At 50.3% G+C, this 27,708-nt stretch overlaps 12 protein-coding genes across 12 annotated transcripts; 5 read left to right on the top strand and 7 right to left on the bottom strand.

Moving 5' to 3' along the window:
* Nucleotides 1–1,287: 1,287 nt before the first annotated feature.
* Nucleotides 1,288–2,671, bottom strand: CDV56_108526 (thermophilic desulfurizing enzyme family protein; the record flags this gene model as incomplete). Its single annotated transcript, XM_026762145.1, has 3 exons — nucleotides 1,288–1,801; nucleotides 1,851–2,324; nucleotides 2,376–2,671. 3 exons carry the CDS (start codon nucleotides 2,669–2,671, stop codon nucleotides 1,288–1,290), a joined length of 1,284 nt encoding a protein of 427 aa, XP_026616432.1.
* Nucleotides 2,672–3,329: 658 nt separating this feature from the next.
* Nucleotides 3,330–3,581, bottom strand: CDV56_108510 (ankyrin repeat domain-containing protein; the record flags this gene model as incomplete). The annotated part of the gene is made up of 1 exon (XM_026762129.1): nucleotides 3,330–3,581. One exon carries the CDS (start codon nucleotides 3,579–3,581, stop codon nucleotides 3,330–3,332), a length of 252 nt encoding a protein of 83 aa, XP_026616431.1.
* Nucleotides 3,582–3,875: 294 nt separating this feature from the next.
* On the bottom strand, nucleotides 3,876–4,463 carry CDV56_108482 (ankyrin repeat domain-containing protein; the record flags this gene model as incomplete). Its single annotated transcript, XM_026762101.1, has 1 exon — nucleotides 3,876–4,463. The coding sequence occupies one exon, from the start codon at nucleotides 4,461–4,463 to the stop codon at nucleotides 3,876–3,878; it is 588 nt and encodes a 195-aa protein (XP_026616430.1).
* A 2,203-nt stretch (nucleotides 4,464–6,666) lies between these two features.
* CDV56_108396 (uncharacterized protein) lies at nucleotides 6,667–8,005 on the bottom strand (the record flags this gene model as incomplete). The annotated part of the gene is made up of 2 exons (XM_026762015.1): nucleotides 6,667–7,732; nucleotides 7,878–8,005. 2 exons carry the CDS (start codon nucleotides 8,003–8,005, stop codon nucleotides 6,667–6,669), a joined length of 1,194 nt encoding a protein of 397 aa, XP_026616429.1.
* A 2,750-nt stretch (nucleotides 8,006–10,755) lies between these two features.
* On the top strand, nucleotides 10,756–13,071 carry CDV56_108268 (cytochrome P450; the record flags this gene model as incomplete). The annotated part of the gene is made up of 8 exons (XM_026761887.1): nucleotides 10,756–10,975; nucleotides 11,054–11,206; nucleotides 11,263–11,426; nucleotides 11,478–11,968; nucleotides 12,023–12,167; nucleotides 12,217–12,549; nucleotides 12,607–12,940; nucleotides 12,989–13,071. 8 exons carry the CDS (start codon nucleotides 10,756–10,758, stop codon nucleotides 13,069–13,071), a joined length of 1,923 nt encoding a protein of 640 aa, XP_026616428.1.
* A 421-nt stretch (nucleotides 13,072–13,492) lies between these two features.
* CDV56_108213 (uncharacterized protein) lies at nucleotides 13,493–14,929 on the bottom strand (the record flags this gene model as incomplete). The annotated part of the gene is made up of 1 exon (XM_026761832.1): nucleotides 13,493–14,929. The coding sequence occupies one exon, from the start codon at nucleotides 14,927–14,929 to the stop codon at nucleotides 13,493–13,495; it is 1,437 nt and encodes a 478-aa protein (XP_026616427.1).
* A 1,340-nt stretch (nucleotides 14,930–16,269) lies between these two features.
* CDV56_108117 (transcription factor domain-containing protein) lies at nucleotides 16,270–18,292 on the top strand (the record flags this gene model as incomplete). Its single annotated transcript, XM_026761736.1, has 5 exons — nucleotides 16,270–16,379; nucleotides 16,557–17,027; nucleotides 17,077–17,301; nucleotides 17,385–17,653; nucleotides 17,709–18,292. The coding sequence occupies 5 exons, from the start codon at nucleotides 16,270–16,272 to the stop codon at nucleotides 18,290–18,292; spliced, it is 1,659 nt and encodes a 552-aa protein (XP_026616426.1).
* A 285-nt stretch (nucleotides 18,293–18,577) lies between these two features.
* Nucleotides 18,578–20,784, top strand: CDV56_108034 (MDR family MFS transporter; the record flags this gene model as incomplete). The annotated part of the gene is made up of 9 exons (XM_026761653.1): nucleotides 18,578–18,871; nucleotides 18,925–19,001; nucleotides 19,065–19,116; nucleotides 19,172–19,346; nucleotides 19,398–19,421; nucleotides 19,476–19,547; nucleotides 19,608–20,111; nucleotides 20,179–20,327; nucleotides 20,386–20,784. The coding sequence occupies 9 exons, from the start codon at nucleotides 18,578–18,580 to the stop codon at nucleotides 20,782–20,784; spliced, it is 1,746 nt and encodes a 581-aa protein (XP_026616425.1).
* A 779-nt stretch (nucleotides 20,785–21,563) lies between these two features.
* Nucleotides 21,564–22,385, top strand: CDV56_107979 (glycoside hydrolase family 75 protein; the record flags this gene model as incomplete). The annotated part of the gene is made up of 3 exons (XM_026761598.1): nucleotides 21,564–21,659; nucleotides 21,708–22,079; nucleotides 22,128–22,385. The coding sequence occupies 3 exons, from the start codon at nucleotides 21,564–21,566 to the stop codon at nucleotides 22,383–22,385; spliced, it is 726 nt and encodes a 241-aa protein (XP_026616424.1).
* A 61-nt stretch (nucleotides 22,386–22,446) lies between these two features.
* ugd2 (putative UDP-glucose dehydrogenase Ugd1) lies at nucleotides 22,447–24,254 on the bottom strand (the record flags this gene model as incomplete). The annotated part of the gene is made up of 3 exons (XM_026761533.1): nucleotides 22,447–23,403; nucleotides 23,455–23,990; nucleotides 24,041–24,254. The coding sequence occupies 3 exons, from the start codon at nucleotides 24,252–24,254 to the stop codon at nucleotides 22,447–22,449; spliced, it is 1,707 nt and encodes a 568-aa protein (XP_026616423.1).
* Nucleotides 24,255–25,036: 782 nt separating this feature from the next.
* On the top strand, nucleotides 25,037–25,805 carry CDV56_107869 (uncharacterized protein; the record flags this gene model as incomplete). The annotated part of the gene is made up of 2 exons (XM_026761488.1): nucleotides 25,037–25,520; nucleotides 25,567–25,805. 2 exons carry the CDS (start codon nucleotides 25,037–25,039, stop codon nucleotides 25,803–25,805), a joined length of 723 nt encoding a protein of 240 aa, XP_026616422.1.
* A 430-nt stretch (nucleotides 25,806–26,235) lies between these two features.
* CDV56_107807 (spherulation-specific family 4 protein) lies at nucleotides 26,236–27,467 on the bottom strand (the record flags this gene model as incomplete). The annotated part of the gene is made up of 3 exons (XM_026761426.1): nucleotides 26,236–26,541; nucleotides 26,589–26,946; nucleotides 27,007–27,467. 3 exons carry the CDS (start codon nucleotides 27,465–27,467, stop codon nucleotides 26,236–26,238), a joined length of 1,125 nt encoding a protein of 374 aa, XP_026616421.1.
* Between the last annotated feature and the right edge of the window lie 241 nt (nucleotides 27,468–27,708).

The raw sequence follows: 27,708 nt of genomic DNA, 5'->3' as shown, positions 1-27,708 counted from the left end.
TATATGTGCAATGACACCCCCCGTGACCGTCAGTAGGGAATACTGAAGGCTTTCTGATACTAGCAGCTTGAAGGTCGTTTATGGCAGAAATTGCTGACAGGAGTATAAATCGCTGTGAACCTGCTAGAAGCTCAAACGCGTCTATGCAAAATGGGGACACAGCTCATGCTAGAACGAGGATCTCTGCCACTTCTTCATATCGAATCAGCCCATCAATCTTGGCCCTTTACCGAGGTCTTGCTCACGTTTCCGACTGGGGTAATATGGCTCTCTAAAAAGCGGACCAAATCTCAACTTCCTCAAACCTGCTACCCTGAGACCCAACCATTCCAATACTGTCCGAGAAGTGTACCGAGACTTTACGGGGTACAGTGTGCGCCAGCAGCCGCGAGATCTCAACATATTATAGCTTGTAAAGCATACCACCCATCCTTTACATGACTATTGGCCATCATGGGTTCCTAAGCTGCATGAAGAACGCCCAGTGTCCCTCTTTTTCCGCCAGTCTATATCTCGCGGTATTCCACTGCATGGCAACTATGCGTATTTTGCGGAGCTTCACGATCCTGCGGTAAGCGGCAGATCCGACGAGTCAAATGTGCTTCACCTGTACGGGTATCGGGTGATCTTGTTGACGCTGTGAGCGATCCATTCACTGAAAGTACACTGAAAATCCGCCAATAGAAGAGATATAGTCTCAGCTCTTTAACTTTCCATGATTTCCGCGTCCGGGCTTCCAGTACACGGGGACAGGTCAGGCTCTAGATGTTGCTTTCCTGCAAACAACAGGTGCAGGCATGTTGGGGGTGACTGGTATGTATGAACCAGCCCGTCTGCTGGCAGCACTCGACATTTAAGGCTTGGGACGCTTGACACGGCAAGTAAAGAGTAACACTCTGGCGTGGCTGCAAGCATATCCCCCTCTCAGGGCTTATCCTACCCTGATTTAGTGCTAGAGGCACAGTTAGCAGACCTCCCTGGTAATAAAAGTGCATATACACATCCTCTTTGGCTCTATTCGCGGAATAGGCAGGCGGATATAACAGGATCAGAGCTGGTGGGACTTGGTGTTGTACTATCTTGGCGAGTCTGCCATTTCTTTTACGACCGTGGGAAAGGGAGTGGTTGCTCGTCGGCGATACGTATCTTCGTCATGATTTGATATTGCAAGAAAAGCAGGTTCAAATGATCAGATCCCCATCAGTGCACCCAGGGTTGACTTTCAGACTAGCATATATCTAATATCCAGCAAGCTATCACTGCATGATCAAAGCCTGAATAGAAGATTTAGGTATACCATGTAGGCTCCGGGTACTCATGTAGCAGCACATATCTGCCGAGCTCCCGGTTCTTGTACGCCACGGGGTCATGCAAGGTGTGCGTCCTGATATCCCTCCAGAACCTGTCCAGTCCCACTTTCAGCGACGTCGCTCGAGCGCCGGTCACCTCGAATATGCCAGACGTGACTTGGAGGCCAACATCAGTAGTAACCACCTTCACACTTGCGATCCATTCAGCCACCTCCCCTCGCTCCTCGGCAGTCACCTTGGACCGATCGCCTGAATGACGCTCGTATAGCGCTGAAAGTCGATCGCCCGCTCTGTCTGCCAGTGCTTCTGCAGCACGCAGGTGTGCAAAGAAGTTCCCGTACCGTTCGAGAATGTAGAACTCGTCAGTGGCTGCCTCCTTGTTGTCCCCGCCGTAGGGCCAGGCGCGTGTGGATGTTGTGGTATACTTGGCTGCGAATTCGAGGGCGCCGATGGCGATGCCGAGGTAGAAGTTGCTGAAGACCAGTTGAATTCTAACATAGTCAGTATACACCGTCCGGAGGAGGATCATATAGTACTTACGTAGGCAGAAACAAGGAGGCAAAGGGGATGGTGAGAACCTCTGCGAGTGGTCTTTTGCTTGTTGCGTCCCATCCCAAAGCATCTGTCCATGATGCACGCACATTCTCGATCTTGACACTCCCCGATTCTGTCAAACGCAGACCGATATTCTTCCAGTTGTATGCGAATTGAATGCCCGGTTGATTGCTTTCCACAATGGCAAATATATGATCCTGGGTTCCGTCCAGCACGCCTTCAAGGACCGTGAGATCAGACACCACGCCACCTGTATTGAAATGCTTGAATCCATTGAAGATGATCGAGTCACCGTCTGCCGTTATCCTCAAGTCATTGTCGCGAGGATTCACTGCTCCTCCGACGAAAAGATTGTTCGTGATGATCAATTCCTGCAGACGGTCCGCTTGTTCGGCCGTTCCGACCACATTGGCGGTCGTCGACCAGAGGAGATGATATCCGAGGAGCATGCCAATGGACCTGATATACTCAATTAGCTACTATCCGCCTGTTGACTACTGATGCACACACCCGTCACCCTTGGCCACTTCTCGGATCGCCTTGTAGCCCACATGCCATGGCTGTTCTCCGCCGCCATACTTCTTCGGCCCGAGAAGTTTCAAGAGACCGGAATGCTTCAGTAAAGCGACCTCTGCGCGAGGGGACTTGTTGTCCTGATCTCTCTGGGCCGCATCCTGGGCAAGGACTTCAGCTACTTCACGCGCTCGTGCAAGCCATGCGTCTGCGGAGTCGGGGAGAGCAGTCCATTTCTCCCGGTGCGCCTCGTACACTGCGGGGTCTGTCGCTGGGACGTTTGCTTGTGCCATTTGTGGAAATTTCGGCCAGATTCTTTCTTTCTGGGTGGGTTTTGAACTTGGGATTCCACGGCTAGGTGGAGGGAAGGGATCATGGGCGTATTTATCTCTCAAGCTTGTTGATCGATTGCGGGTAAACCTTCGGAATGGCGTGCTTCTCAGCAGAGCATGGTGCCATGCAGGACTGCTATGTACTGCTGTCAAACGAAGGATCTCATTCGGTCAAGATAGCAATTCGTCAAATAAACCCAAAATGCCGCTATAAGGCCCGCCTTGTTCACATGTCCAGGACTATTTTGGACAGTCTACCGGACTAGGAACTATGAATACGCAACCAACTACCTCAAATTTGGAAGACTGATATTCACTCAAAATATGCATTTGATTCAGCCATCAGCCAGTGTTCTTTGAACTACAAAAAAATCGGCAGTGGATCAACAATGAAAGGACCGAGTTCCTTTCCAACTAGTCTGGGCAATTCTCGACTGTGCAGTATTTCCCAGACAAACAACAAGCAACTCGTGAAGGGATGTCCTGAGAAAGTTGAAAGAGAGAAAACCAGAAATCCGATAGACAAAATCCTTGTTTAAGGGCAGAGAGAACTGTTCTTCTTCACCGTTCTGATCAATGGAGCAATCAGTCTCAATGTCAAGAGGAAGTCAAATGTCGACTATGACCGCGATGACTTGCGTTCATCACGCTTTCGCCTTAGTATTTTCGCCCAATCTTCCCTGCACTTTTGATTAGCTAACTTCAAAGGTGTCAAGCCGTCGTGACTTTCGGCGTCGGGGTCGACATCGTAGAGCAACAGAAATTCGACGATCTGGTCGTTATTCCAGAGCATAGCATGGAGCAAAGGGGTTCGGCCCTTGGGATCTTTGCGGTTGATGTCCGCACCATGATCGAGAAGCAACTCGACCATGGCTATCTCGTTCCTCGATATGGCGAAATGAAGAGGCCAGGAATTTGAAGCATTCGGGTTTGCTCCATGCTTTAAAAGCAGAGACAGCAATCGCTGAGAGCCATACTCGACGCCCAAGTCCAGCAGGGTGCATCCAGAATAGTCCCGGGAGTCCAAATCTGCTCCTCTTTCTAGTAAAAGCTGGGTGATTTTGCAGTGTTTTCTCCTTATTGCTGAATGAAGTGGAGTAGAGCTGTAGTTGTCGCCCAGTTCTGTATCCGCACCTTTGTTCAGTAGCATCCTGACAATTTCTGTTTATCCCCTCATCGCTGCAATGTTGAGGGCCGTTGCATTATCATGTCGCCGGGCGTTAGGGTCTGCACCTTTCTCGAGTAAAATTCTGACCACAGTTTTCCTGTTATTGGACGCAGCGATTAGCAAGGGTTGCCCAGGAGCGTTTTTGAGATTAACATTCGCGCCCATTTCGATCAAGAGCTTGACAATAGCGTCATGGCCATTGCTAGCTGCCATGTATAAGGCAGTTGTTTCCATGCGAGAGCCTTCAAAGAGTATGGCGTCCGGATCAACACCTTCGTCCAACAACAGTTTCATCATGGCTTCATGGCCGTTCTTTAATGCGGAAAGTAGAGGCTTGCGATGCCATTGCTTCAATCTTTTCACGCCTGCCTGGAGTAACTTCCTGGCGGTCGCTGGCTTGTTGTGTTTTGCGGCCCAGATGAGAGCTTTCCCATTTTCATTCAGCACATCGGACTTGTAGAGGACGTAGTTAATACAGGAGTAGAGAGCGCGACTTGTCCGTGCGAGAGTGTTGATGTCCCGCGCGTTCTGGAGGGCCTCTGCTATCATGCTGAGCACCTCAGTGGGCAGATCAAGGAGGTTCATCTTGGAGTGTTGGCTGGAATAGCAGTGGGATGAGTAATGAGAAGTGTAAAGATGAGAGAGTGGGAACTGCTGCAGCAAGGCTTACGTAGCAGGCCCAGTTATGATGGGAGAAGATAGATATAGCGGGTGCTCGATGATCTTATCACCCTTTCAATGTAGACTTGAAGTCTGAATGAGAAAGGAGTAAACTTGATGCTGAGGAGTAAGAGGCTTGGTAAAGATGAGGAGATCGGAAGATGGGATGGAATGAAGAGCGTGGTCAAAGAATCGCTCCAGCTTCTCCCAGAAAATATTGTTATGAGTGAATTGAGCGAGTGATAAGGAGAGCCGTGTTCATTAAGATGAAGGATTATTCACACTTCACTTACTTCTATATCAGGCTTGATGCAACCTCTCACCTGGCTTACTTCTCTATTCGTTGAAAAGCTTCAGCTTCATTTCATGGGTAGTCTGAGTAGTTGGTTCTTCGATTATAAGTCGCAGAGATCTCATCTTGAAAGGACCATATTTACCTACCATTCAGAAGTTAAATGAGTATCTTACTGAGGACGTCTTTTCGTCTCCAACGATTGAGTACATCTTCTAGGAGACGGAGTCGGTTCTCAAGGATGGCTCGACAACGGGTTCAGGAACGATGCAGAGTTCAATAAGGGTGATCTAGCTACACCATGGTCCCATGGACTCCCTGAGCATGAACTTATTTATTGGAAGATTCGAAACAACCACCACGCAGAGCCATACGCCCTTGATCGACTGTAAGATCGACTACTACGCACTATAGGATACCTGCTTGAATGAGGCTTTCGGTCTTGTTCCAGCCTTGCATCTATTGCATGAGCCCTCTCTCTCATAGGAGTTTCGTGAGTCTTTCCCATGGGCAAGCAAACATGATAGTCCCATTGACAGTGCGGGAACCACGGATTTGTGGTCTTCATATAGATTGCTATTGACCCATTGAATCTGTTACGCAACTCTGCTCTCAAACTATTCTCTCTAGATTATACTCGGTAGGTCATTAGCTCAGTAGATTTGGCAACGTGTCCTCCGTTTCCCCCAGCATAAAAAAGACACACCTGTTCGTTGACGAGGACGAGGTCCAGTGGCTAGAGTACAATCACATCCTAGCTCTCATATCACAGTGGTAACACCGAACGTGACCTGCAGTCGAAGCACTCGTGCATGCATACTGCCTGAGCCACACAGATTCAATAGTTCCCTATCATGGCATCTAAAGACCTTCACAACCGCCATCAAGCCAGACAACAGCGCACATGCTGTTCAACCACTGATTTTCCCCGAGTGAGAGCGGTTGGACTCTTTCCATATGAGCGGTGGGTGTTATGTCAGCTATTACTCTGCCCGTCGTGGCCCATCTGGTATATCACCGCTTGTAACATGGTGATGTGATGTCCTTGCAAATCAGTGATTCAAGTCTGACATTGAAAGTCGCCTACTCTTGCGTCTTGCGCCTTGAGAGTTGTGCGATCTGTTCAAGACCAAAAGGCATGTTAGCTGACGGACAGATGGCTCTTGAGAGTAATTCAGCAAATATACGGCACAGGGACATACAGAAACTTCCTTCCTGGGAGTTACTGAGCCTTGATCAGAAGGCTTTCTTGCCAATTTTGCTTCTCGTTTCTTCGCCAGGAGATGGGAATCTTTGAACACAGCAATCATGCCTGGCTTTTTTGCCAAGATGTAAGTGATGATGGGCTTACAGATTAAGCAGATCATGAGCCTTGTCAAAGGAAGGTTGCATTGTCAAGTACAAAGATATAGTTTATTTATCAGGAGAGCAACAGACAGTGATAAATAACCATAATGCCAAGTCAGGCAGGATCTCTCATCACCCCATTCCAAGAAAGAGTCTAAACATCAATCATCCTCGCAATGCCCACACTATGACTGTTCAATGTCTTCCATTGCAAATAAATGAAAGCCTATGGATAGTCTCATTGTGTACTTTCAAGGCGAGACCGCGCGTCCAGGCTGTATATGACGCCATCAATTGCGGAGGGATGTTTACAGACAGGATAGAAAAACAAGATGACGAGAAAGATTGCATTCTGATCATTTGTTACTGGGTATCATCGACGAGCAACTGATGAATCTTCCTCAAGACACGGCGAATCCATCGTGTCGCAAAACAATGTCGCTAAAAGTAGGGCAAATATCATCCCTGCACCGCAGATGCCTTGTTATATTATGTCTGGATGCCCACGATATCAGTGGCCCATAAAATCGAGCCCATCCGCTCCGGCCCAAGAAGACGACAGATCTCCTTCAACAACCGAGTCCCCAGGTCGGCCATCCACCACCGGTCCCGGAGGTGGTGCAAAACCGCGCAATAATGGGCGAAAATTATGAGCGCCAAGGGTTGTTCTTCTCGGACGAGATCCAGATAGCGGCAGGGGATGCGATACATCCAGCGGAGGGCGATGATCGTCGGATCGCCGCCTTTGGTGAGCATTTCTAGCGAGTTGTCTAGGTTGGCAATAGTGTCGTCGTAGACGGCCGTCTCGTGCGATGGGTCCTGTTTCGCGCTGACGGTGTTCAGGTTCTTCATGGAGAGGATGGTGAGGGTATAGGTGCTAGGAAGTTGATGGTATGGATCTCCTTGGGTGAAAAGGTCTGTAAGGTCGCCATTTTCGACCTTGTCCAGGGTCTCTGTGCTGGGGAGTAATGCTCTGATGGTTTCGAAGAGATCGAGTAGCTTCTGCAGGGAAGGAGACGAGCAAGGCGATGCGGTATTGCTCTCCTTTCGAGAGGTGGGTGTTTGGTTTCGGAGCGAGGGAAGAACGGACTTGAAGCCCTCTCCGGCCAGCGCAGAGGACGCAAGGTCGCACATGAAAAGAATGCTTGCAGCGGAGAATGCTGCGTTGGACCCGGATGCTGAAGGGTCTTCTAAGATGCTAGGTAGTTTTTCCGTGGCCTGTGTGTAGTGACTTCTGGCCGCCTGGAAGTGACGCTCTCGTTGCGGAGTACCTGCCTCACTGGTAGATGCGAGTTGTAGGGCGGACAGAGCCAGCGTGCTATGCCTCAAGGCAGGGTGCTTGGACGTCTCGCGGCGGATGATGGTCTGCCATGAGTGGTCCTTGCTTTTGCTCTGCGAGAGGGATTGTTCCGCAGAGTTGTACCAGTTGTCTACTAGGCGTTGATCTTCAGAGTTCAGGTCCTCGGAGGGCTTGCTAGCCTCCAAGACCTTGATCTTTTCATCCTGATCGACCTCGGAGGAATTGGACTCGGGGGAATGGGACGTGGAGGGGCTGCTGACAGAAGGAGGAGAAGGGGAGGAGTACGAGGACGAGGACGAGTGGTCGGAGAATGAAGAGGAAGCTTTCAACTTGGACGGGATTGCTTTGGAGGCACGAAGACCAGAGCGTCGGCGGAGCTCTTTTGAGGGGACCGAGTTACCGTAACGACAGGATAGGCGATGACGCCTGCATCCGTCGCACTGAGGGCGAGTCTTTGAGCACTGGACACGAGGTGTGGTAAGCGGCTATGGCGTTGATGACGCTGATGGTGATACAAACGACACACATAATCAAGAACAGCGAGATGACAACAACATACCTCCATCTGTCGCTCGCTACATTGAGAGCATTGGAGCTGTGACCTTCGGAGTTGTCTCTGAACGGGCATGGCTAATGGCCTGAAAGAGCCCGGCCTGCCTTTTGAACGGGCACCGAAGCCACCTTAAAGATGATCATGTCTTACGAGCAAGAAGAAGAAGAGGTAAAGTAGCAAGAGCGAAAGGGCCTGCAGAGTGGAAAGGCAACTATTGGAGGAGAACAGGCCAACAAGAGCATCGCGTGGACCTGGGCCTGCAGCGGTATGAAATTGATCGGATTGAAAGGATGCCAATCTTCTCCTGAAAGTGACATAGCTTCCATTTCGCCTCTGCGCCAGGAATCAGATTGAGTGGACAAGGACATCTGATTTGGTGGGTGTGATCTCTCTCCAGAGGACAGGAACAAGGCAAATCCACTATGGAAGGGGTTGACCAAGATAGGAGAGACGGAGAGAGTATGTGCATATTGCCAAGGGACCCACAGCAGGCCTGTTACTTAATACTAGGGTTTGGAAGGTCGCAACGACCAACTTCCCAGCACAGTTTAGATGGGTATAGGCATCCAGGGGTTTGATGCGGTCAATTGGAGAGAAGAGGATATTAAAAGAGCTGGATATGATTGGCTCATGGTGAATGCAGTCAGGCACACTAAGCCCAATGCGGCTTATAAAGATCTTGGCTGAAAAGACCGGCGCTGATTGGCCAATGCCCATTCTCTTTCAATGAAATGTCTAGCAAGAATAATACTCCGTAGCTTGGGTTCAAAGCTCCATTAGGAAACGAAATACTCTGAACTCTCGGATCCAGCCAGCATTGAGAAAAGCAATGAAGGAGACTATTGATTTCCATGTTTCAGACTGGCGAGTACCTATCTATATAACTTCATGACCAGACGGATAGCCAAGGACAGCTGAGCTACAGAGTATTCCAGGAGACATTTGGAGTGTCTATTGTGTGAATATTCTGTCAGGTTCTATGAGGGATTTTTGTCATCGTTGTAGCAAGTACTATTATTCCTGATGGTTACTGAGGACAAGTTCTGTCGGAATGCAATATATTACCATGCATTCCAAGAAACTTTGTCTTTTAAAGCGACGCGGTCACTCCTCTTGGCTTGAATACACAAAGGGGTGTTTCAACTTTCATTCTCAAGGAATGTGGGAGGGCGGGACGCTGGGGACATGCTCCTCCACCAGTAAGGTAGCATCCTATGATCCTACAACGAGATAGAGACCGAATTTCGAGACGACTCAGTCTGCTGGTGGGGCCAAGAGGGTATTTTTATTGTTGTCCTGAGGCTTCGACCGTTGCATGTGAAATCAAATCATCATTGTTGAGTATGTACGCACTGACACGGTACTCCGTATTTTGATACCCTCTAGGCTCTCCAGCCAAGGAGGATGGCTTGACGGATACGAGTCCCACTGAAGCCGACTCATCATATTGGAATTAGTCATCTGGATGATCTGGTACAGCAGTAAGAGCATACTCCATCTGCTGCTGTCTGTCAGTCTAACCACCGTATAAGTACAACTCTCATCGAATGCGGTGCAGAAGGGTCCTGTCAGGCTGCATGATCACCGTATGATCGCCTCCCCAATGCTGATCCATGATCATCCATCTCCAACAATCCTGGTGTCAGATTTCCTGAACCCACTCTCGCGTGGCCTTGTTTGACGGACCGCTCGACTAGCATGCTGAGTTGCTGACTCAAGACTACGAGTACTAGATCCTAGATGTAACTGTAAGACTAAAACCTTTATCCCTGCTGACATTCCGCATGGAGTTTCAGCCTATGGAAGGTGGAGTATCGGAGTAATACTCCGTTCGTATGTGGCATTGTGTCATTCCAAATCCTCATGAGTCATGACACCTAGGTGAATTTTTTGTTATGTTCTGTACCGAAAGACAAAATCACAGCTATCCCTCAGAACCTAGATAGATATCATATGCTTTGGCCCTTTTTGAGGCCGTTCCCTAGGACCTTGGGATGGGCGATGATAGGCGACGCTCCCTGAGAACCAGAAAAATCAAGCCGGGTGTTCGGCTGGTTCCGAGTCCGATTGGCCACCCTGGTCCAATGGACGGACATGATTGGCTTGCATGGCCTGCAAAAAGTGGATATTTCGAAAGGAGCTCGCTTGGGCAAAGCTGAACAGTGCTCGGAGGCACTAGAGGGACTAGAGGCACTAGAGCACTAGAAAGCCACTAATCGGCCAGGTAAGAACTGTAATTCTGCTATAAACAGGTCGGCTGAGATAAAAAAATTATGGCCCTAAACCCTTTTTATATAATGCACAATGCTACCCCCCCTGGCTGGCAATAATGACAGGGATTCTCTTTCTCGTATGCCAATGCGCCTTCTGCAGTCTGGCCCATTGGATTGCATATTTTTCTGCAGTCTACGCCTGAAGTCCTGAACCCCGTTCATGCAGCCGATCCCAGTCTGCTGGTGCCACTTCTGCCGAATGTTCTTGCGGACATCGATCATCATACTCTCACGCAGAAAAAATCTCCGACAGTGCATCAATTGAGCATTCCACCAGTCCACCTCTGCACAGTGCACAGTGAAGAAGGATACTGAAGCAACAATGGGTCGTTCGGTTCCACGGGCAGAGCTCTAACTCTGTACTTAAAACTGTTAAGGTTGTCGCCCGCCATGTAACGTGGCGTTCCCGGGGGATGGCATCGCTTGTTTCCGAATCAGACTCCATCTAATAAATGTTACGTAGACCTGTCTCGAACCCATTTAATCACCCACGGACCCAGCTGAATGACTACACTCCGTTCCCGATTGGCCTACCCGTCGAGATTCTCTCCGGGCTCTTGGAAGATTTCGACCGCAAGAACCGGGCCTCGGGCATATCCAAGGACAGCACTAACTACGAAGCATTATCTGCTCTGGCAATGAACTCTGGCTCGCATCTCAGCCAGCATAGCCGTCCATCCGTTCCTTCGCTCATTCCCGACTGTCGTTCATTCGTTATTAGTCTCAAATCCCACTAAATCCTACTACCAGATATCCAATCTTTCCATGACGATGATGAAGTCTACTCAGGGTATTTGAGCCCTGCCACGGCCCACGCCCAACCGGGGACGATCATCCTCCACGGGATCGACATTCGTTCAGAGATCTTCCACCCCAAACTATCGTTTATTTCCTTTTCTGGGTGTGTGACAGTTTAAAAATGCTGCCCGACTTCAACGTCTCCACCTTGTCCGCCACAGGTGTGGTATGTATGCTCGTCTGTCTCATCGTCAAGCTCTTTGAGACCTCGCCGGTGCCCAAAAACATCCCATGGGTCCTGAGTGAGAAGGGCTTCCTTGGTCGCGCGGCAGAGCGCTTCATCGGCGTCAATCCCATTGGGTTCATCCAAGAGGGATATGAAAAGGTTGGTTCCCATCGTATGCGCGCGTTGTGGTCCTGATCTCATTGCCTGCAGTACTCCAAGAATCAGGAACCCTTTGTGATGCCGAGTGTCAACGAGGGCGATGAAGTCATTCTCCCCAAAGAGCATTCCAACACCGTTCTCTTCGCCAAGGAATCCGAATATAGCTTCAAGGCTCACATCACCGACTTCTTCCAGCTCAAGTACACCAGTTGGCCCCTTGCCTTCGCCGAGAAGTATGACTTCTTCGTCAAGTTGGTCAGCAAGGACCTGACCGAAACCCTCAAATCCAAAGCCGTCGCCGAGTCCCTCGCCGATGAGGCGCGATCCTGCCTCTCCGATATCTGGGGTGAGGACACGGACAACTGGGTCGAGGTTCCCCTGTACTCCTTTATGGAGAAGTCCGCGGCTCGGATGATCAACGTGATGGCCATTGGCCCCGGCAGGAGTCATGATACCAGTCTACTCAACGCTATGACCAACTGCTCCAATGCCATCGTCTTTGGGGCCAACGTCATCAAGGCCTTTCCTTCATTTCTTCACCCGTACGTCCTGTGTCTCGCCGTCGATAGGACATTTTTCTAACACCAACCAAACAGCATTATCGGCCCTATCGTAGGACTTGTGAATAGGTGGCAAGAGCGAGTGTTCCACGTCCGTATGAAGCCTCTCATCGAGGCCAAGATCAAGGAGCAGAAAGAGGCCTATAACTCGGGGGCCCTCCAAGAAAGACTCAAGACAAACGTATGTCCCTTGAGAACCTGTGTCGTTTGATATGCCTGACATTGTCCAGGGGAGCCTTCTCGACCTGCTCATCCAAGCCGGCCTGCGCAGCAAGTGGCCTGTAGAACTCGAGACCATGTGGCTGGCCTACAGGATCTTCATGATCAACTTCCCCGGTGTACATACGAGCGGTATATCCGCCACCAGCGCCCTTCTCGATATCCTGAGCTATCCCAGCGAAGAGGGGCTCATGGATATGCTCCAAGCGGAAATCGAGCAGATTGCCGCCCGCTCCGACGGCTCATGGACTGCTGCCGAGGTGGAACAGGCCAGTCTGCTAGAAAGTGCCATCAAAGAGTCTCTTCGATTCAACGGCATCAACGCCGTCTCGCCTACCAGAAAGGTATGTCTTTGGTCCTCCCTCTTGCTACGAGGCACTCGCTGATCCGATCGCCCCCAGGTCGTTGCACCAGAAGGTGCCCTCCTCCCCAATGGTGTTTTCCTCCCCTACGGAACCAAAATCGGTATCCCCCAGTACGCCGTCCACCGCGACAGCGACCTCTACCCTAATCCCGACGAATACAACCCCTATCGCTTCTACAAGGAGAACGCCACCCCCGAGGAAAGACGCCAGAATCTCATGACCAACACCAGCGATACATACCTGGTGTTTGGCCACGGCCGCCGACAATGTCCCGGCCGGTGGCTATTCGCTCACATCTTCAAGGTGCTCATCGCCGAGATGCTCCTCAAATATGAAATTAAACCATTCGCTACGCGTCCCAAGATCCACAGTAAGTCTCTTGCCACCAATCTCGTTCATGCAATACTAACATTAGCAGGATGGGGACGCTTCCAATTACCGCCTCTGACAGTGAAACTGACTGTCCGCCGCAAAAAGAACACGGTCGCTGTATACAATTAATTCCTGTAATAATAATTCTCGCCGACCTCCCTTCGTTGTCATCCGACTTTTGGCCATCCTTCGTTCACTCTGTATATATTTCCTTTTTTGTACTGTATAGCGATGTCTTTCTCTTCGATAGATCGATACCAGCCCGCTGCAATCTGAGCAAGATTTCCTTTTTGTCATGTCAGTCATGTCTGTTTCTTTGGATTCGGAGCAGCTCAGTTTTATTACCCATACTTAGCAGTATGTATGGCAAAAGCTATTGTATATTACTTATGTTCACTTGCTGCTCCCTTCATTTATCAGTCTGAAGATTGGACATTCCGATATTCTTAAAGAGACATCACGTTCCCCGAAGCTAACGCACTCCAGCAACTATGAACAACAACTCTGGCAAAGTCGCAAAATACAAGAGATAGAAAATGAATCATCTGGGTCAAGGAATGCAAGTGTCCAGAGGTCGAGAATCACATTCAGAATCCCGCTCATATTCCCGTCTGAATAACTTCACCACCGTCATACTGAATTGCACCTCAGCGGGATATCCACCATTTTGCGCAATCCAGATGGATGCCTTGGGGAAGTGCCTTTCGAGCTGCCGGGCATGCTCACATGCGCGATTTTCAACCAATTGGTCATGGTCATCAGCTTCATCGTCGATTCCTCTGATATCGGAATCCAGGAAGCATCCAACTCGGAGTGACCCAAGCTTTGGAAGCAAAGGCGCTTTGTAATCTCGGAGGTCCAGTGCATTGAAAGCTCCACCGAGATCACAGCATCCGAGCCGTGGACAGCATTTCGCCAATGTCGCAAAGGAAGCTGAGGTGACTCCACTGGTAAGGAACTGAAGGGACAGCGTGTCCAGACCCGGTAGTCCACTAACCAGACGGTGGAGGTCGTCATCACCGAAATCAGCGGCGCGCAGGTTACGCGCGTGTAATCCTTCTATTGTCAGACGTCTCAGATCGCTGAGACTCCTCAGAGAGACAAGGTCTTCGGGTGCAATCCTCATGTCGCCATCGACAAAGATGTCTAGGCTTCGCACTCGCGACAGTTCCGAGAGGGGTCGTAGCGCACGACTTCTGATTTCCGTTTCCCATGTATTTGTGGCTTTCAGCGTCACACGGAGCGCAAAGATAGAGTTGAAAATCTCAACCATCGACGCGACTGCGTCTTGACGGATCTCAATGTCCAATTTCATCATCTCCGGAAAGGGCGCTTCAAGTGACAACGCATCCCTTAGCATTTCGGGAGTAATTCGGTCCAGAGACAACTGCTCTATTCTTTGAGACGTGGCCAGGAATCCAATGACCTTGGAATCTATCATCGTATGACCATCCTTTTCATGCATGTCCAGTCTCTCTAGATATGGGAGACCCCTCACAAATGTAAGGAAATCGGTCGGCCTGACACAAGGTCCGCAGGAACAGCAGATGACTGTCCGCAGCTTAGGACATTGGTTTTGCACATCCAGAAGGAAGTCAGCAGTAATGTCCCCCTCCAAGCGCAGCAGTTGAAGACCAGGATTCATAAAGTGTGTCAGATAACGGCAATCGGCTATAGGCCCCTGATGATCCTTCAGCGTGACCCTCAGCTCTTTTACATTAGGGAACACAAAATCTTTGAACCTCTTGTAAAGGACTTTGGGGGATCTGGACAGGCTAAGTTCCATGATCCAGGGAATGTACACCCTACGGCGACTCTTTGGGACCTTGACGAGATAGATGTCGCTTTGGACTTGCCAGAGGATTCGAATGCCGAGATTGAAAAACTGTCTGTTGACCCGAATTACGGAGGAAAGCTCCGACATATCCATCTCGTCCAATATCGCCAGCAAAATTTCCGGTGGAAGTTGATCCAAACTGCGTGCCATTTTGGCGGCGTGATCTCGAGAGAGGGCAGTCTCGAGCTTTATACACTAGATATAACCTTTGAGAATGCTCAGATTTCGAGGAAGGCAGTCAGGATAATATAATGCTTAAGATCAAGAAGCTTGAGACCGGGTTTCTGCACGGGATGAATCCTGCTCAGTCCCAGTTGTATTTTCGACTGACACATCCAGCGCGTCAGTCACGTGGTCGTCAGTTGTGATACATCACATTCGTGTCTGGAATAGACAGATCATCTTTGCATTGGCGTATCAGAAAATCCAGAACCTGACCGGCTGAAGCTGACGTTTGCTAGCTTCGTTGCCTGGACTTTTCCAATTTTGTTCGGTCTTTGTCGCAGTGCCTTGTTCTAGTAAACCAGTGTTCCTCAATGACTTGAACCGTTGATATTTCGCAAGAGTTCATTATGTTGAGCACATTTTCATTGATGCTTGACTCTGAATATCTATAACAATGCCTCGATAGAAGTAACGTCTGGCACTTGTGCTCAAATATGCATGATGGGCGCCGATCACTGGGTCCATAGGTGGTTTGTCGCTAGTACTGTAATTCATAGACGCGCCTCAAATTCTGCCCACATACATGCTTAAAACATTCGAACTGGACCTTCCGGTCAAAGATTATATTCTCTAGACCTCGACTCAAGGCAGAGCTTTGCAAATATGGAATTGATCAGAAGTTTGATCGGTTTATCTCTTTGCTTAGGTCAAAGACGAACGCCGCAGACTGAATTGCAGCAGGTCATGTGACACTTTCAAAACACCCACGCATCCATCACGTGACCGTGACTGAAGGTTGAACACACTCCCAAAGGATAGCAATGATCACAGTCTATTGTGGCAAATCATAATGGTACTATGTCCTTGTAGTCTGTTATCAGGCTGATCTGAGAGAAGAACCATAGGCTACGTAAATCAGTTGATATGATCGGAGTATCTACGGCGCCTCGAACGGAATATATAGCCGTACTTGATAGGTTTGCTCGACATTGCTTTAGCCAAATCTGCAGGCAAGATGCCTGTCCCTACTGCCCCTGTGATACTCAGCCATCTACTCCAGAGCAGCCTCGTATTGTGAGCCAATCAATGACCGAGTCGTATGTCGTGGCATGGTGGACTTAGTGCTTACATAAGGTGACCGGGATTCTCGAAATCCGGCCCAATTCCGCCCGATGGCCGTATCGTGCCTTCAAAATCTTGTACTCAGTCTCATCATGTCCGTCGCATATCTATCACTTGGGCCATAGGAATCTGAGTTTGCATCAGGTCCGGCTGGACTAAGGTAACTGGACCGTCAAAGACCGTATCATACTTCATATCTTCTCATGGACGATACGACAAGCTATGTTCCAGCGCCATATGGCCGGGCTTGTGCCAACTGTGCCCGAGCCAAATGCAAATGTATCATTCCGGAGACAGGGGGCATGTGCGCAAGGTAAGTTGCTTAAAACGGGGACGTAAATATTAAACTAAAAAGCCATAACAGATGCTATCGACTGAGTAAAGAATGTCGGCCATTAACCAGAGTCCGAAGGACTAGACGAAACACACCAGTAGTATCGAAGACTGTGCAATTGGAGCAAAAACTGGATGGCATACTCTCTCTTCTCAGAGCCGATCGCTCGCAACTGATACCTCAATCCCCTGGCCCTGCAATACTTGATCAAAATCGAGTTTCCTCGGGATGTCAAGATGCCATCCCCGCTCTCCTTACACCGGAAGGCAGCACGCCGCACGGAGACTCTCCTGGCGGCTCTTTTACAACTTCGCGAGGGCGAGCAGGGCGAACAGAGGCCTATTCCTCGCATACAGCCGACACCGAGGCAGAGGAAACTCTTAAGTCCTTCCGCAGCGGGCCTCTGGAGTATCTTCCATTTGTGCATATTCCAGACCGCGTTAGTGCTGCAGAACTGAAGACGGAGTCTTCGTTTTTATGGCATTGCATCTGCGCAGTACAGTGCAAGCAGACCGCGGGTCAGACTGCCCTCAGTCTTAGCATCAGAGAAAGGGTAGCGCAGGCGCTACTTGTGGACTGTCAAAAGAATCTGGATCTTCTACAGGGCCTATTGGTCTATCTAGGCTGGTATTTTGAATCCCGATTGACGTAGCTGCTCCATAACTGACCTCTCAAGGATCACCTTCCACTGTCAACCCCAAAAGTATTCTCTTTGTACATACATCCAACTAGCAATATCCATCGTCTTTGACTTGGGACTCCACAAAACTCCGCTGGATGATTCACGTCCCGCCCATTGCAATGGGAGCGGTCCTATTCACAACCTCAAGTTTCCGGCTCTCCCAACGCGGACCATGAATGAGCGACGCGCCGTACTCAGCTGCTTTCTCCTAAGTTCCTGGTATGTAGCCTGGTTCCTGGAAATTCCAGTCAAGTACTGAATCCGTCGCTCGTGCGTGACAGTGTATCGCAATTCTTGTGCAGGCCAGATCCAATGCGTTGGACAGCGCACATGAAGGAATGTCTAGAGGTCTTGAATGAGAGAAAGGAGACCTCCAACGACGCGGTCCTTGTACAGCTTGTTCAGATTCAACTCGTCGTGGACAAGGTGATCAGACGGTCGTGGGACGAAAGCGAAATCACCGCGGATGGTTCGGACGTCCCCCGGTTGCCGACATCCTTTTTCATACAAGCGATGCAACTACAGCTGCAGAGCATCAGAAATCAGATTTCACCTGAGCTGGCGGAAAATAGTAAGTAAAGGGTCCCGAGTGTGTCACGGAAATCCAACACTGATCTGTGACTCAGAGGTTGTGCTTTTCCATTTATACCAAGCCGAAGTGGCCCTATACGAGACTGCACTGTCGAGATCAGCGACAAGAGTCGAAGACGTGGATGTGACTCGTCTCAGCCATCTATATGCCTGCCTAGCAGCCACTAAAAACTGGCTTGATCTCCTTCTCGCCGTCAGTCCTGAAAAATATGTCTCCCTGCCGGTAACGATTATCTTCCAAATCTCACACTGCATGAGTGCCTTGTTCCATCTTTCTACATTTGACTGTCCGGGCTGGGATCGAGAAGCTGTTGCCCGAACGGCTGACCTCCAGTCCATCTCACAGCAGGTAATTAACCGATTGGATTCAGTGGCCGAAGCGGCGGGCATTCAGAACGAAGGAACGGATGGGGATTCGTGGAGCAAGGCGGCCAGCTTCATTCCTAAACTGCAGGCTAGTTGGGCGTCTAAACTCCTAAATGCTGCAACTATGGACTCAATGGAACAATCATCTTCTCTCCCAAGTGTTGATGAGGGCTTTCTCGAGACCTATCTCAATTGGCCGGATGCCGCATGGTTGATGGAACCGCTGATGCTGGGGACTCAGAATGGAGTGTGATGGTCTAGCTTAATCTTTTGAGACTACGACTTATATTTGATCGACCTGAATGAGTCATTTGTCACCGGATTGATATTCGAAATGTGTTCATAGTTCCGAATCTCGTCTCAACGGATTTACCAACGCTTGAACGGAACTGGAGACGGGATTGGCCCAACTCCGTCCGATATTAAGGTATAACATCCAATTCATGAACCTTCCTCCTAGAATCTGAAGTAGCTGCTTTATTGCATATGTTCAGATCGTCGAAGACCATCATCAAGATTTCTTCATTCTTCATAAACCATGTGCGAACAATTGGAAGCGGGAGAAGCTCCCCTGTCTACTGAAAGACAAAAGGGAGCGCCTTCCGGACAGAATACGCACAACACCCCGTCAAGGACCCTAGAGCTATCTGAAACAAGAGAAAAACCCGAGATTATTTTAGGAGATACCCGAGAAAACCTGGCCAAGCCCATCTCCAACCGAGAAGAACAAGCCCCGGAAAAGTGGATTAAAGGCATCCCCTTGATCATGGTAACTTCAGGTGTTACTCTGGTCATATTCCTGATGTTGCTGGACATGTCGATCCTGTCTACAGTTTGTTGTTCCTCTCTGAGTATGCTGACCTGTCTCTAAATTGGAATAAATAGGCCGTACCGCAAATCACGAACCAATTCCACTCCCTCGAGGACATAGCCTGGTACGGCAGTGCTTATACGCTGGCAAGGTACGTCAAATATCTTATATTCAGGAATAAAACACCAGATCTCTGATCCAAACTCCCTGATAGCTCTGCCCTTCAGCCTCTAACAGGGAAATTCTATACTTACTTCACCTCCAAGGTAGTTCCTATCCCTCAACTCTCCGGTTCACAACGGTCGGCTGATTCCCGTGCAGTGGGTGTTTCTGGGCTTCTTCGCAGTCTTCGAACTGGGCTCCTTGATATGTGGCGTCGCTACTTCGTCGAAAATGCTCATTATTGGCCGAGCTGTTGCCGGAATGGGATCTTCGGGCATGACCAACGGCGCCCTGACTATTGTTGCTGGTGCTGTTCCGATGCATAGAAGACCAGGTATGCGCTCTTTAGGATAGGTTGATCAATGGAGACTGACAGGCCGATAAGTTTTGGTTGGCATCATGATGGGACGTATGTACGGACCCCGTCAGACCATAGAAACACAGGCTGAATGAATCATCGCAGTGTCACAGATTGGACTGGTTCTCGGTCCTCTGATCGGTGGTGCGTTGACCACATTCACGACATGGCGATGGTGTAAGATGACCGGGTCCCCGTCACTGTTAGAACCAGGCCCTGACGCCTAATATTAAACAGGCTTCTACATCAATTTACCCATCGGGGCACTAGTTGCTGCCCTCTTGGTCTTCACTCGCATTCCCGAGCAACGAGAAAAGGGTCGAGCGGTCGAAGTTCTACCGACATTCTTCAAGACGTTCGATATACTCGGCTTCGTGCTCTTTGCGCCCGCTGCAATCCAACTCCTGCTGGCCCTTCAATACGGAGGTAACCAATATGCATGGGACAGCACAACCGTCATCGGCCTGTTTTGCGGTGCAGGTGCGATGTTTATCATCTTCCTGGGATGGGAGTACCGCATGGGGAAGGATGCCATGATTCCATTCCATGTCATTCACAACCGGATCGTCTCCTGCAGCTGTGTGGTTATCATGACTCTGTTCGGAATGACAATCACTGTTTCGTACTATTTGCCGATATACTTTCAGGCAGTCAAAGGCAAGACCGCGCTGGTTAGTGGTGTTGACTTGTTGCCGGGTGTGCTGTGCCAGATTGTCATGGCTTTGGTCTCGGGGGCTCTCAGTATGTCAGCTGTTCCATATTTGTCGTCCTCCGTACTGATGGTGTCGTGACATAGCTGGAAGAATAGGCTACTATCTCCCCTTCGCGGTTCTCAGCGCAATCCTCAACGCTGTCGGATGTGGTCTTCTGTCGACCTTATCACCCACCACTCCCACCAGCGAGTGGGCCGGCTATCAAGCTCTAACAGGACTTGGTCGAGGAGCAGGAACACAGACCGTAAGTCCAATTCATCTTGTCCATCATGCGGTCAGACGTGTATCTGATGAAGACACAGCCCATGATAGCCGTTCAAAACGCTGTCCTTCCCGACGAGATGTCAACAGCCATGGCCATCCTAACCTTCAGCCAGACCTTCGGCGCTGCTATTTTTCTTGCGATCGCTGAAGTCCTTTTCTCTCATGGTCTGAGAAACACTATCCCGCAGTATGCCCCTGCTGTTGACCCCGAGACTGTGATTGCTGCTGGTGCGACTGGTTTCCGGGGCATTGTGTCCGAGGCGAGTCTTCCTGGAGTTCTGCTCGCTTATTCCAAGAGTCTTGGACATATTTTCTATCTGGTTACTGCGCTAAGTGTGGTGCATTTTATCTTTGCATGGGGGATGGGCTGGAAGAATGTCGGCAAGCCTAAAGAGGACAAGCTGAAAAGGGAGGAGGAAGGGAAAGTCAACAATTGAAGTCGAACGTCTGTAGACCTGGGAAGATAGAAACAACTCCACTCACGTTGATACTTATTCGGATGAGAGACTTGATCATAGTTGGAGAAAACTGATATTCATCTCATAAATCAGAAAGCACTCAAAATGTGGATATAGAGCTTAGAACATTAATTGACATCAAATTCACCCCTTTTCCAGCATTTATTTCATAATAATAGTCAGCCTAATTCTTTTTGACAATATCCTTGATTAATGAACTCTTCAGGGATTGATCGTTAACATGTAATGAATGAAACACCCTCTGCAGTGTGACTCTATATCCCTTCAAGGACCAGATTCCTCTTCAGGCAGAACCCACAGTCTCATAAGCTCCTAGAGCATTCAGCTCTCGCAGTCTGCTGTTTGATACGACGACACTATTCCCTGCGATTGTGAAGATCCTATCCTAACCTGTCCTCACATCTCTGCTTCTCCTGCGCTAGCCAATGCTACCTTCAATATAGGGTGATTGGCCGTAGCGGGTTGATTAGTCTAGCCTTTGGCCCCATTTCCCCGATCAAGCAATTCCCTCTGTTGTTTGTGATCACGGGCTGCTGGGCTGCAGAGGGTAGTATTGCAGGATGTCATTGGGTTGCTTTACGGGTGCTACAGTTTCAGAGTGATTTAGCTCATGCTCTGAAACGGTGGTGACTAGACCCTGGAAGCAATATAAGGGTTCACGTCTCCCGCCAGGGTCCATCTCGATTCCAATAACAAGTCAATCGGACTATCTTCTCTGGAGAACAGCGACCTTCACAATGCACTATCTTGCAGCTGCTGCCGTCTTGACTGCAGGCCTGGCCTCGGCTTATGATGTCCCAGCCAACCTACAGCAAATCTACAATAAGCACAAGGTAACTTCTTCTCTCCTTCGTCATTGCAATCTCACTAACGCTGGAAAGGCGGGAACATGCAAGAACAAGCTGCAAGGCGGTTTTGCCGACGGCATCAGCGGCTCCGGCACCTTCGCCTACTGCGGCGACATCAACGGGGCCATCTTCCTTCACAGCTCCGGGAACGGCGGCCAGTACGATAACATGGACATCGACTGCGACGGAGCGAACAACAGCGGGGGCGACTGCGCCAATGACCCTTCCGGCCAGGGCATGACGGCGTTCATGGATACTGTGAAGAAATACGGCATCTCGGATCTGGACGCCAACATCCACCCGTATGTGGTGTTTGGTAACTCGGGCAGCTCGCCTACCTTTGATCCCCAGCAATATGGAATGGAGCCCTTGAGCGTGATGGCTGTGGTGTGCAATAACCAACTGGTATGTTTGCTATCGATTTGTCGACACGGGTTGAATCTGACTGGTTAGTTCTATGGTGTCTGGGGCGATACCAACGGTGGTGTCGCTACCGGTGAGGCTTCTATTTCCCTGGCTAAGCTGTGTTTTCCTAATAATGGTATCACTGGTGACAACGGCCACGGGGAGGAGGATGTGCTCTACGTTGGGTTTATGGGCCAGGACGCTGTCCCTGGGGCTAATGCTGCCTGGACTGCTAGCGACACTTGGACCTTTGAGGAGAGTATCAAGGAGTTGGGGGATCGCCTTGTTGCTAAGCTTAGTGGTTAAGAAGGGCATGCCAGCGTATAGAGTGAATAGTCGAGTCGATATGAAACTTGTCTATAGTACATCATGTTTGAAGTCTGTTGTCACAATTGACTCCTGGTCGGAGCACTTTGAACCCAAGCTTCTGCATCCTCTGCCAATCAAGCATCCCATGAGGATCAAAAAGCATTTTGGGTGACTCCATCCGCTCCGCAATCTTCTCCCAGTCTAGCCGATCATCTTTGAATTCATCCCAATCAGTGTGCAGGACGACCGCACTGCAGCCAGAACAGGCCGAGTGCGGGTCCTGCACGACCGTGACAGCATCCAGATGACCGCTCACAAGGCCTAGCGCTCTCTCAATCTGTTCCTTTGGTACATGCGAATCGTAGATGTCCACCTTAACACCGGAACGTGTCAATTCCTGCACCAGCTGCGTCGCGCTTGTATTCCGAATCTCGATCGTGTTGCACTTGCTAGCGAACCCAAGGAGAGCGACATCCCTCCGCTCTGGTCCTCTGGGTAGACTGTCGTTGATTCGATGAGCAAGGCGCCGTATCTGGTACTGGTTCATCTTCAGTACTCCCCTCCAGTACTCTGCCACCTCTGGTAACCCCAGCTCCCGCGCCAAATAAACCAAACAGCCAACATCCCTGTGGAAGCTCGATCCACCGAGCCCAAAACCAGTCGGAAAAAGTGCTCCTACAGTCTGCTCGATATGCGTGATATTTGCCTTTGTGGACTCGCAAATCGCGCGGAGAGACTGTATGCTGCTTGTCTGCTGCGCCAGCATTGCACTGGCAGCGACCTTACCCAACTCCGACGACCAGGCGTCCATGGTGACGATGCGGTCCTCCGGAACCCAAGGAGCGTACAGTCCTTTCAGGGCAGTTAGTGCCTCGGGCGACATATCCTCTGAAAAGATGTGGCCGATGATGATTCGAGCCGGATAGAGAAGGTCGCGAATGGCCGTTCCCGGGACCAGAAACTCGGGGTTGGAAAGAACTTCGAAGGAGGCGGATGGGGAGGCGGTTTTCTTGAGCTGTGCCGTTGTAAGGCTCTTCATCTATACAGATATGGCTGACCCACTTACCATTTTCTTGATCTGCAGGACGATTCCGGCTGGCCCTGTGCCCCGGTGGACGATGACCTTGTGTCCGGCTGAGACTTGGGCGATCGCCCGGATGGCGGTCTTCAGGTTGGTCAGGTCGAGGCCAGGGGTCTCGTCATCAGATGACTGGAAATTAGTATGGATTGCCGATTGAGGATGAGACAAGCTTACGTTGTCCAGAGGAGGATCCACACAAAGAAAGATGATATCCGATGCCGCTATTCCCGCGTGGATGTTGGTTGAGAAAGTGATATTACGCAGTTTTCGTATTCGAGGCTGACGCACGACCGATTGATGTATTTCAAGCTCGTTATCCGCTTGCTTATCAATGCAATCTTGCTTTTTTGGCCTTTCCGATGCCACGATGTGATCCTTCTCAAAGACGAGCTCATCCAGGCCAGGTTCAAAGACCGGCAAGCGATCCGAATTCCACGCTGTGATCAGCCGCGGATCGCCATCAACGACATGGAATTGTACATGGGGATTCTGACAAGCGAGAACAATCGCCGTCAATGCTCCTATATTCAGTTAGGCACTGGCCTTGCGTGGTCTCCAGCAGGCAACTCACCGATATGTCCAGCACCGATGATACAAGCACTGCGAACAGATTCGATCTTCCCCTCGCGCACCGAAGACTGTCCATCTCCGACGCTCTCGGAATATGTATGGCCTCCAACAATCACTCTGGGACTTTCTTTGCCCGGGGTTGCCTTGTATCGACGACGGGAAATCAGCAACGTAATGCCAGCCAAGAGCACCAGCAGCGGCAGGAAGGGCATCATGATCCAGATGTTGCGATTGACAAGAACTTTGACTAGACTTCAGCATCATTTTTCTTCGTGGTGACCACACAGAGACGCAAAGATACAAAGGAGAAAGCGTTCCAACGGCGACCTGATGATCTTTGCTTGATTGTCAAAAGAGCGGTCTGTCGTCAGCCACAGGTGCTGGACTGTGCATGAACTGGTTTCCATGAGGCTATTTTTGAACAAAAATGTCGCTTGACTCAGTCTTCTATTTGGAATATATGATTGGGTGTCCGAGGCTTGAGTTGTCCACGTTGAGTTGTCTACGTGTCTCGCTCTCGGCGAGGCGCAGAACCGGCTTGAATAGCATTAGTTATCATAGGCTCAATCGATGATAGCACACAAGATGTTGAGAAATATACAACCTCATTTGATGGTCACCGATATGTTCGGGTTGGTCTTTTCGTCTTGAAGGCGCGATCGGTCGAAAAACGACTCAACCGAGCATTATCTGGCGATATTCTTCGCCGACATGCTGGTAAGAGTAGTAAAAGTGGATCACCAGCCCGCCAAGAATATCGTCGAATCCCGGAGTCACGCAAATCAATGACTACACCCAATGGCGATCGTTCTAAACATGCGAAACTGCGCCTAGGCTAAGCTGCAGGACAAGTCAAGCCTCAGTGCGTAGTCCGAATAGAGCGCCGAGGACACCCCCTCCTTGATTTAATCCAACAGGACCTCATTTACTATCTCGAATGAAGCTGCCTGCCGCCTGCTACACAACGAGTATACCTTCAGTCCAAAACAGAGATAAAATGACAGTCAGCAATCTCCCCCGCATCGCCTGCTTCCACGGCGGGGGCTCAACCGCCGCCATCTACAAGGTCCAATGCGAACAGCTCGCTCATCTCCTCCAGAACGACTTCCAGCTCGTCTTCTTCGAAGGCCCCTTTGAGCGCAGCGCGGGACCAGGCGTTCTGCCCGTCTTCGCTGACTACGCGCCCTTCAGGTCGTGGTTTACGCAGGATGAGCGCGGGGAGCGCGCCGATGGGAGCGGGTACGACGCGTCCGGCAACGACGGGGTCAAGCGCGTGTGGAGATTGATGGAGGACGAGGGTCCAGGTGGCGAGTGGGTGGGGGCTATGGGATTCAGTCAAGGGTCGCGGATGGCGGGGGGATTATTGCTGGATCAGCAGCGGCGGGCTGCACTGGGGATACCGAAGAAGACGCATATTGAGCTGTTGTTCGGGGTGCTGTGTAATGGAGCGGGGGCGCCGATGGAGTCGGATGCTGCTGAATGTAGGGTTTCTCTTTTGTCGTTGCTATTCGGTGCTCACGGAGTTAGATGTGAACGCGAAGACGGATGAATCTCTCAACCGGGTCAGTTTGCCGACAGTGCATGTCCATGGGCTCAAAGATCCGTTCTTGATGCTGGGTCAGCAGCAGTTGGAGAACTACTACGATCCGAGGACAGCGACTCTCTTCGAGGTGGACTATCATCATGCCATGCCATGGGCGAGACACGAAGCCAAGCAGCTGGCAGATCACATCCGAACAATCTACAAGAACACTAGAAGGCAATGAAGTTGACGGCCTTCCGGTCCCTATAAAATAGATGATTACGAGGACGAATGCGTTGATCCAACGAACTGACAGATAGGATTTCAACACTGTCATCGCACTGAACCATTTCCCCTTAGCCTGTGTCTATGATTTCGTCCTGTCTGAGGCTCCTACGTCTGAATAGGACATCCTACGCCACTGTTGCAGTAGTGCCGTTCAATCATATCTCTATTGAACGCCTGATGTGTGTGTCAACGAAAGCTAGTACGTCTATAATCATTGCCTCTTTCATGTTGGGGTCGGTGTGAGATCAAAATCTTTTCATTCATGACATCGTACGAAGCATTCCCAGTTAGGACTTGAAGCAGAAAGCGGCAAAAATTAGCCAGTCAAAGCGTCAGTGACACACCACCAGGGCATGTCAATGATAGAGCATTCCGGAACAATGGTCTTAGGCAGACAGCAGAGAGACCACCTTGGTCCAGACCGAATCGAAAGCCTGGTAGGTGTCCAGGTTGCTGAGGTAGGTCTGGCTGGAGATGGCGCGCAGCTGAGACAGCAAGGTCGAGAGATCCACGTTGTCAGGGACATCGTAGACCATGGACGCAAGGCGACTGAGATCCTCCCCCTTGATGCTCTGGAACTGATCGGATGAAAGGGCTCGCACAAACTCGCTGTACGGCGACTCGAAGATGACCGTGGCATCAGGAATGCTGAGGTAGGCGGCATCAGGAACAGTTCCGGGATTCGTGACGACCTGTAATGTTTAGCATGTCGGATTCATTGGCCGTTCGGCTGGCTTACATGGTTGTTCGGACCAAGTCCCTCGCTTCCTCGGATGAGCGAGGCAAGTTGCTGGTAATAGGTGACAGCGGCGGCGTCATAGTCCGAAGGTGCCTCGTCTATGAAGATGCCGTGCACTGCGAAGGAGGAGTTTCCGCTGGCGGATGGCCATCCGGCATAAGTGTTGATTTCCTTTTCCACCTCCGAGATGTCGCGGGTTCCCTTGCCAGTGCGAACATATCCAATCACCAACGCGTTGCTGTAGGCTGTGAGTCTGGGGACTGCCGCCAGGAAGTTCTCGTCCGGCAGGGTGGTGGAGCCGGAACCGTTGTCAGGATTTATAATGATGGTGAACTGGACGTCTGGATTGGAGCTGATCCTATTGACCAAGACAGGTTAGAGTTCGCCTTGTAAGGCGAAGGAATGAGAGATCACGTACAGTTCTTCCATAGGCGTCCAGGCTCCCTCGGCTGGGTACAAGTACCAGGGGATCATGATGTTTCCTTTCGACGCGCTGGTTCCAGAGGCGGCCGTTGCAGAAGAAGTGGGCGTTGAAGTCGCGACACTGACAGACGCAGTAGGAATCACAGTCGAGGGAATCGAGGCAGTCTCAGTAATGGCTGGAGCGAGAGTACTGGCATCTATCGTGGGGACTGCAACAGAGACACTCTCGGTCAGGCGGATGGAAACGCTGTTGGTATAAGTGACCTCGGCACTGTAGGTGCTTTCAGGAGCTTTGCTCACGGAAGTGTGAGAATGGCGCCAGCCTCCATAAGCCGAGTGCTCCTGATCAGCCCCATGGAGACGATAGGGAGGGATGCATGCACTGTGTCCATGCTGGACGAGGGCCATGCAGCCCATCAACCCCACCAAAGCCCGAGAATAGTTCTCCTGGAACATGATGGTTGAAAGATAAGTAAAGGAATGACTGAAGCTAGTACAAAGGAATGACTGAGAATGGAAAAAAAGGAAGGACGCTTGCCAGAAGCTGGTGGGTTGAGGCCTTCATCATTCACCAGGGCGGGCAGCCTTCCATATATACTTGTGAATCCATGGAATCGAGACCTTTGAGGATCTGGGAACGAGATTCAATTGATTCAATTCTAGATCAAAGGCGCAGTGGAGCCCTCATCGGCTGCCA

Source organism: Aspergillus thermomutatus, assembly GCF_002237265.1.
Source record: "Aspergillus thermomutatus strain HMR AF 39 chromosome Unknown NODE_42, whole genome shotgun sequence".
Lineage (NCBI taxonomy): Eukaryota > Fungi > Ascomycota > Eurotiomycetes > Eurotiales > Aspergillaceae > Aspergillus > Aspergillus thermomutatus.
This window is presented reverse-complemented; position numbering and strand designations above follow the sequence as displayed.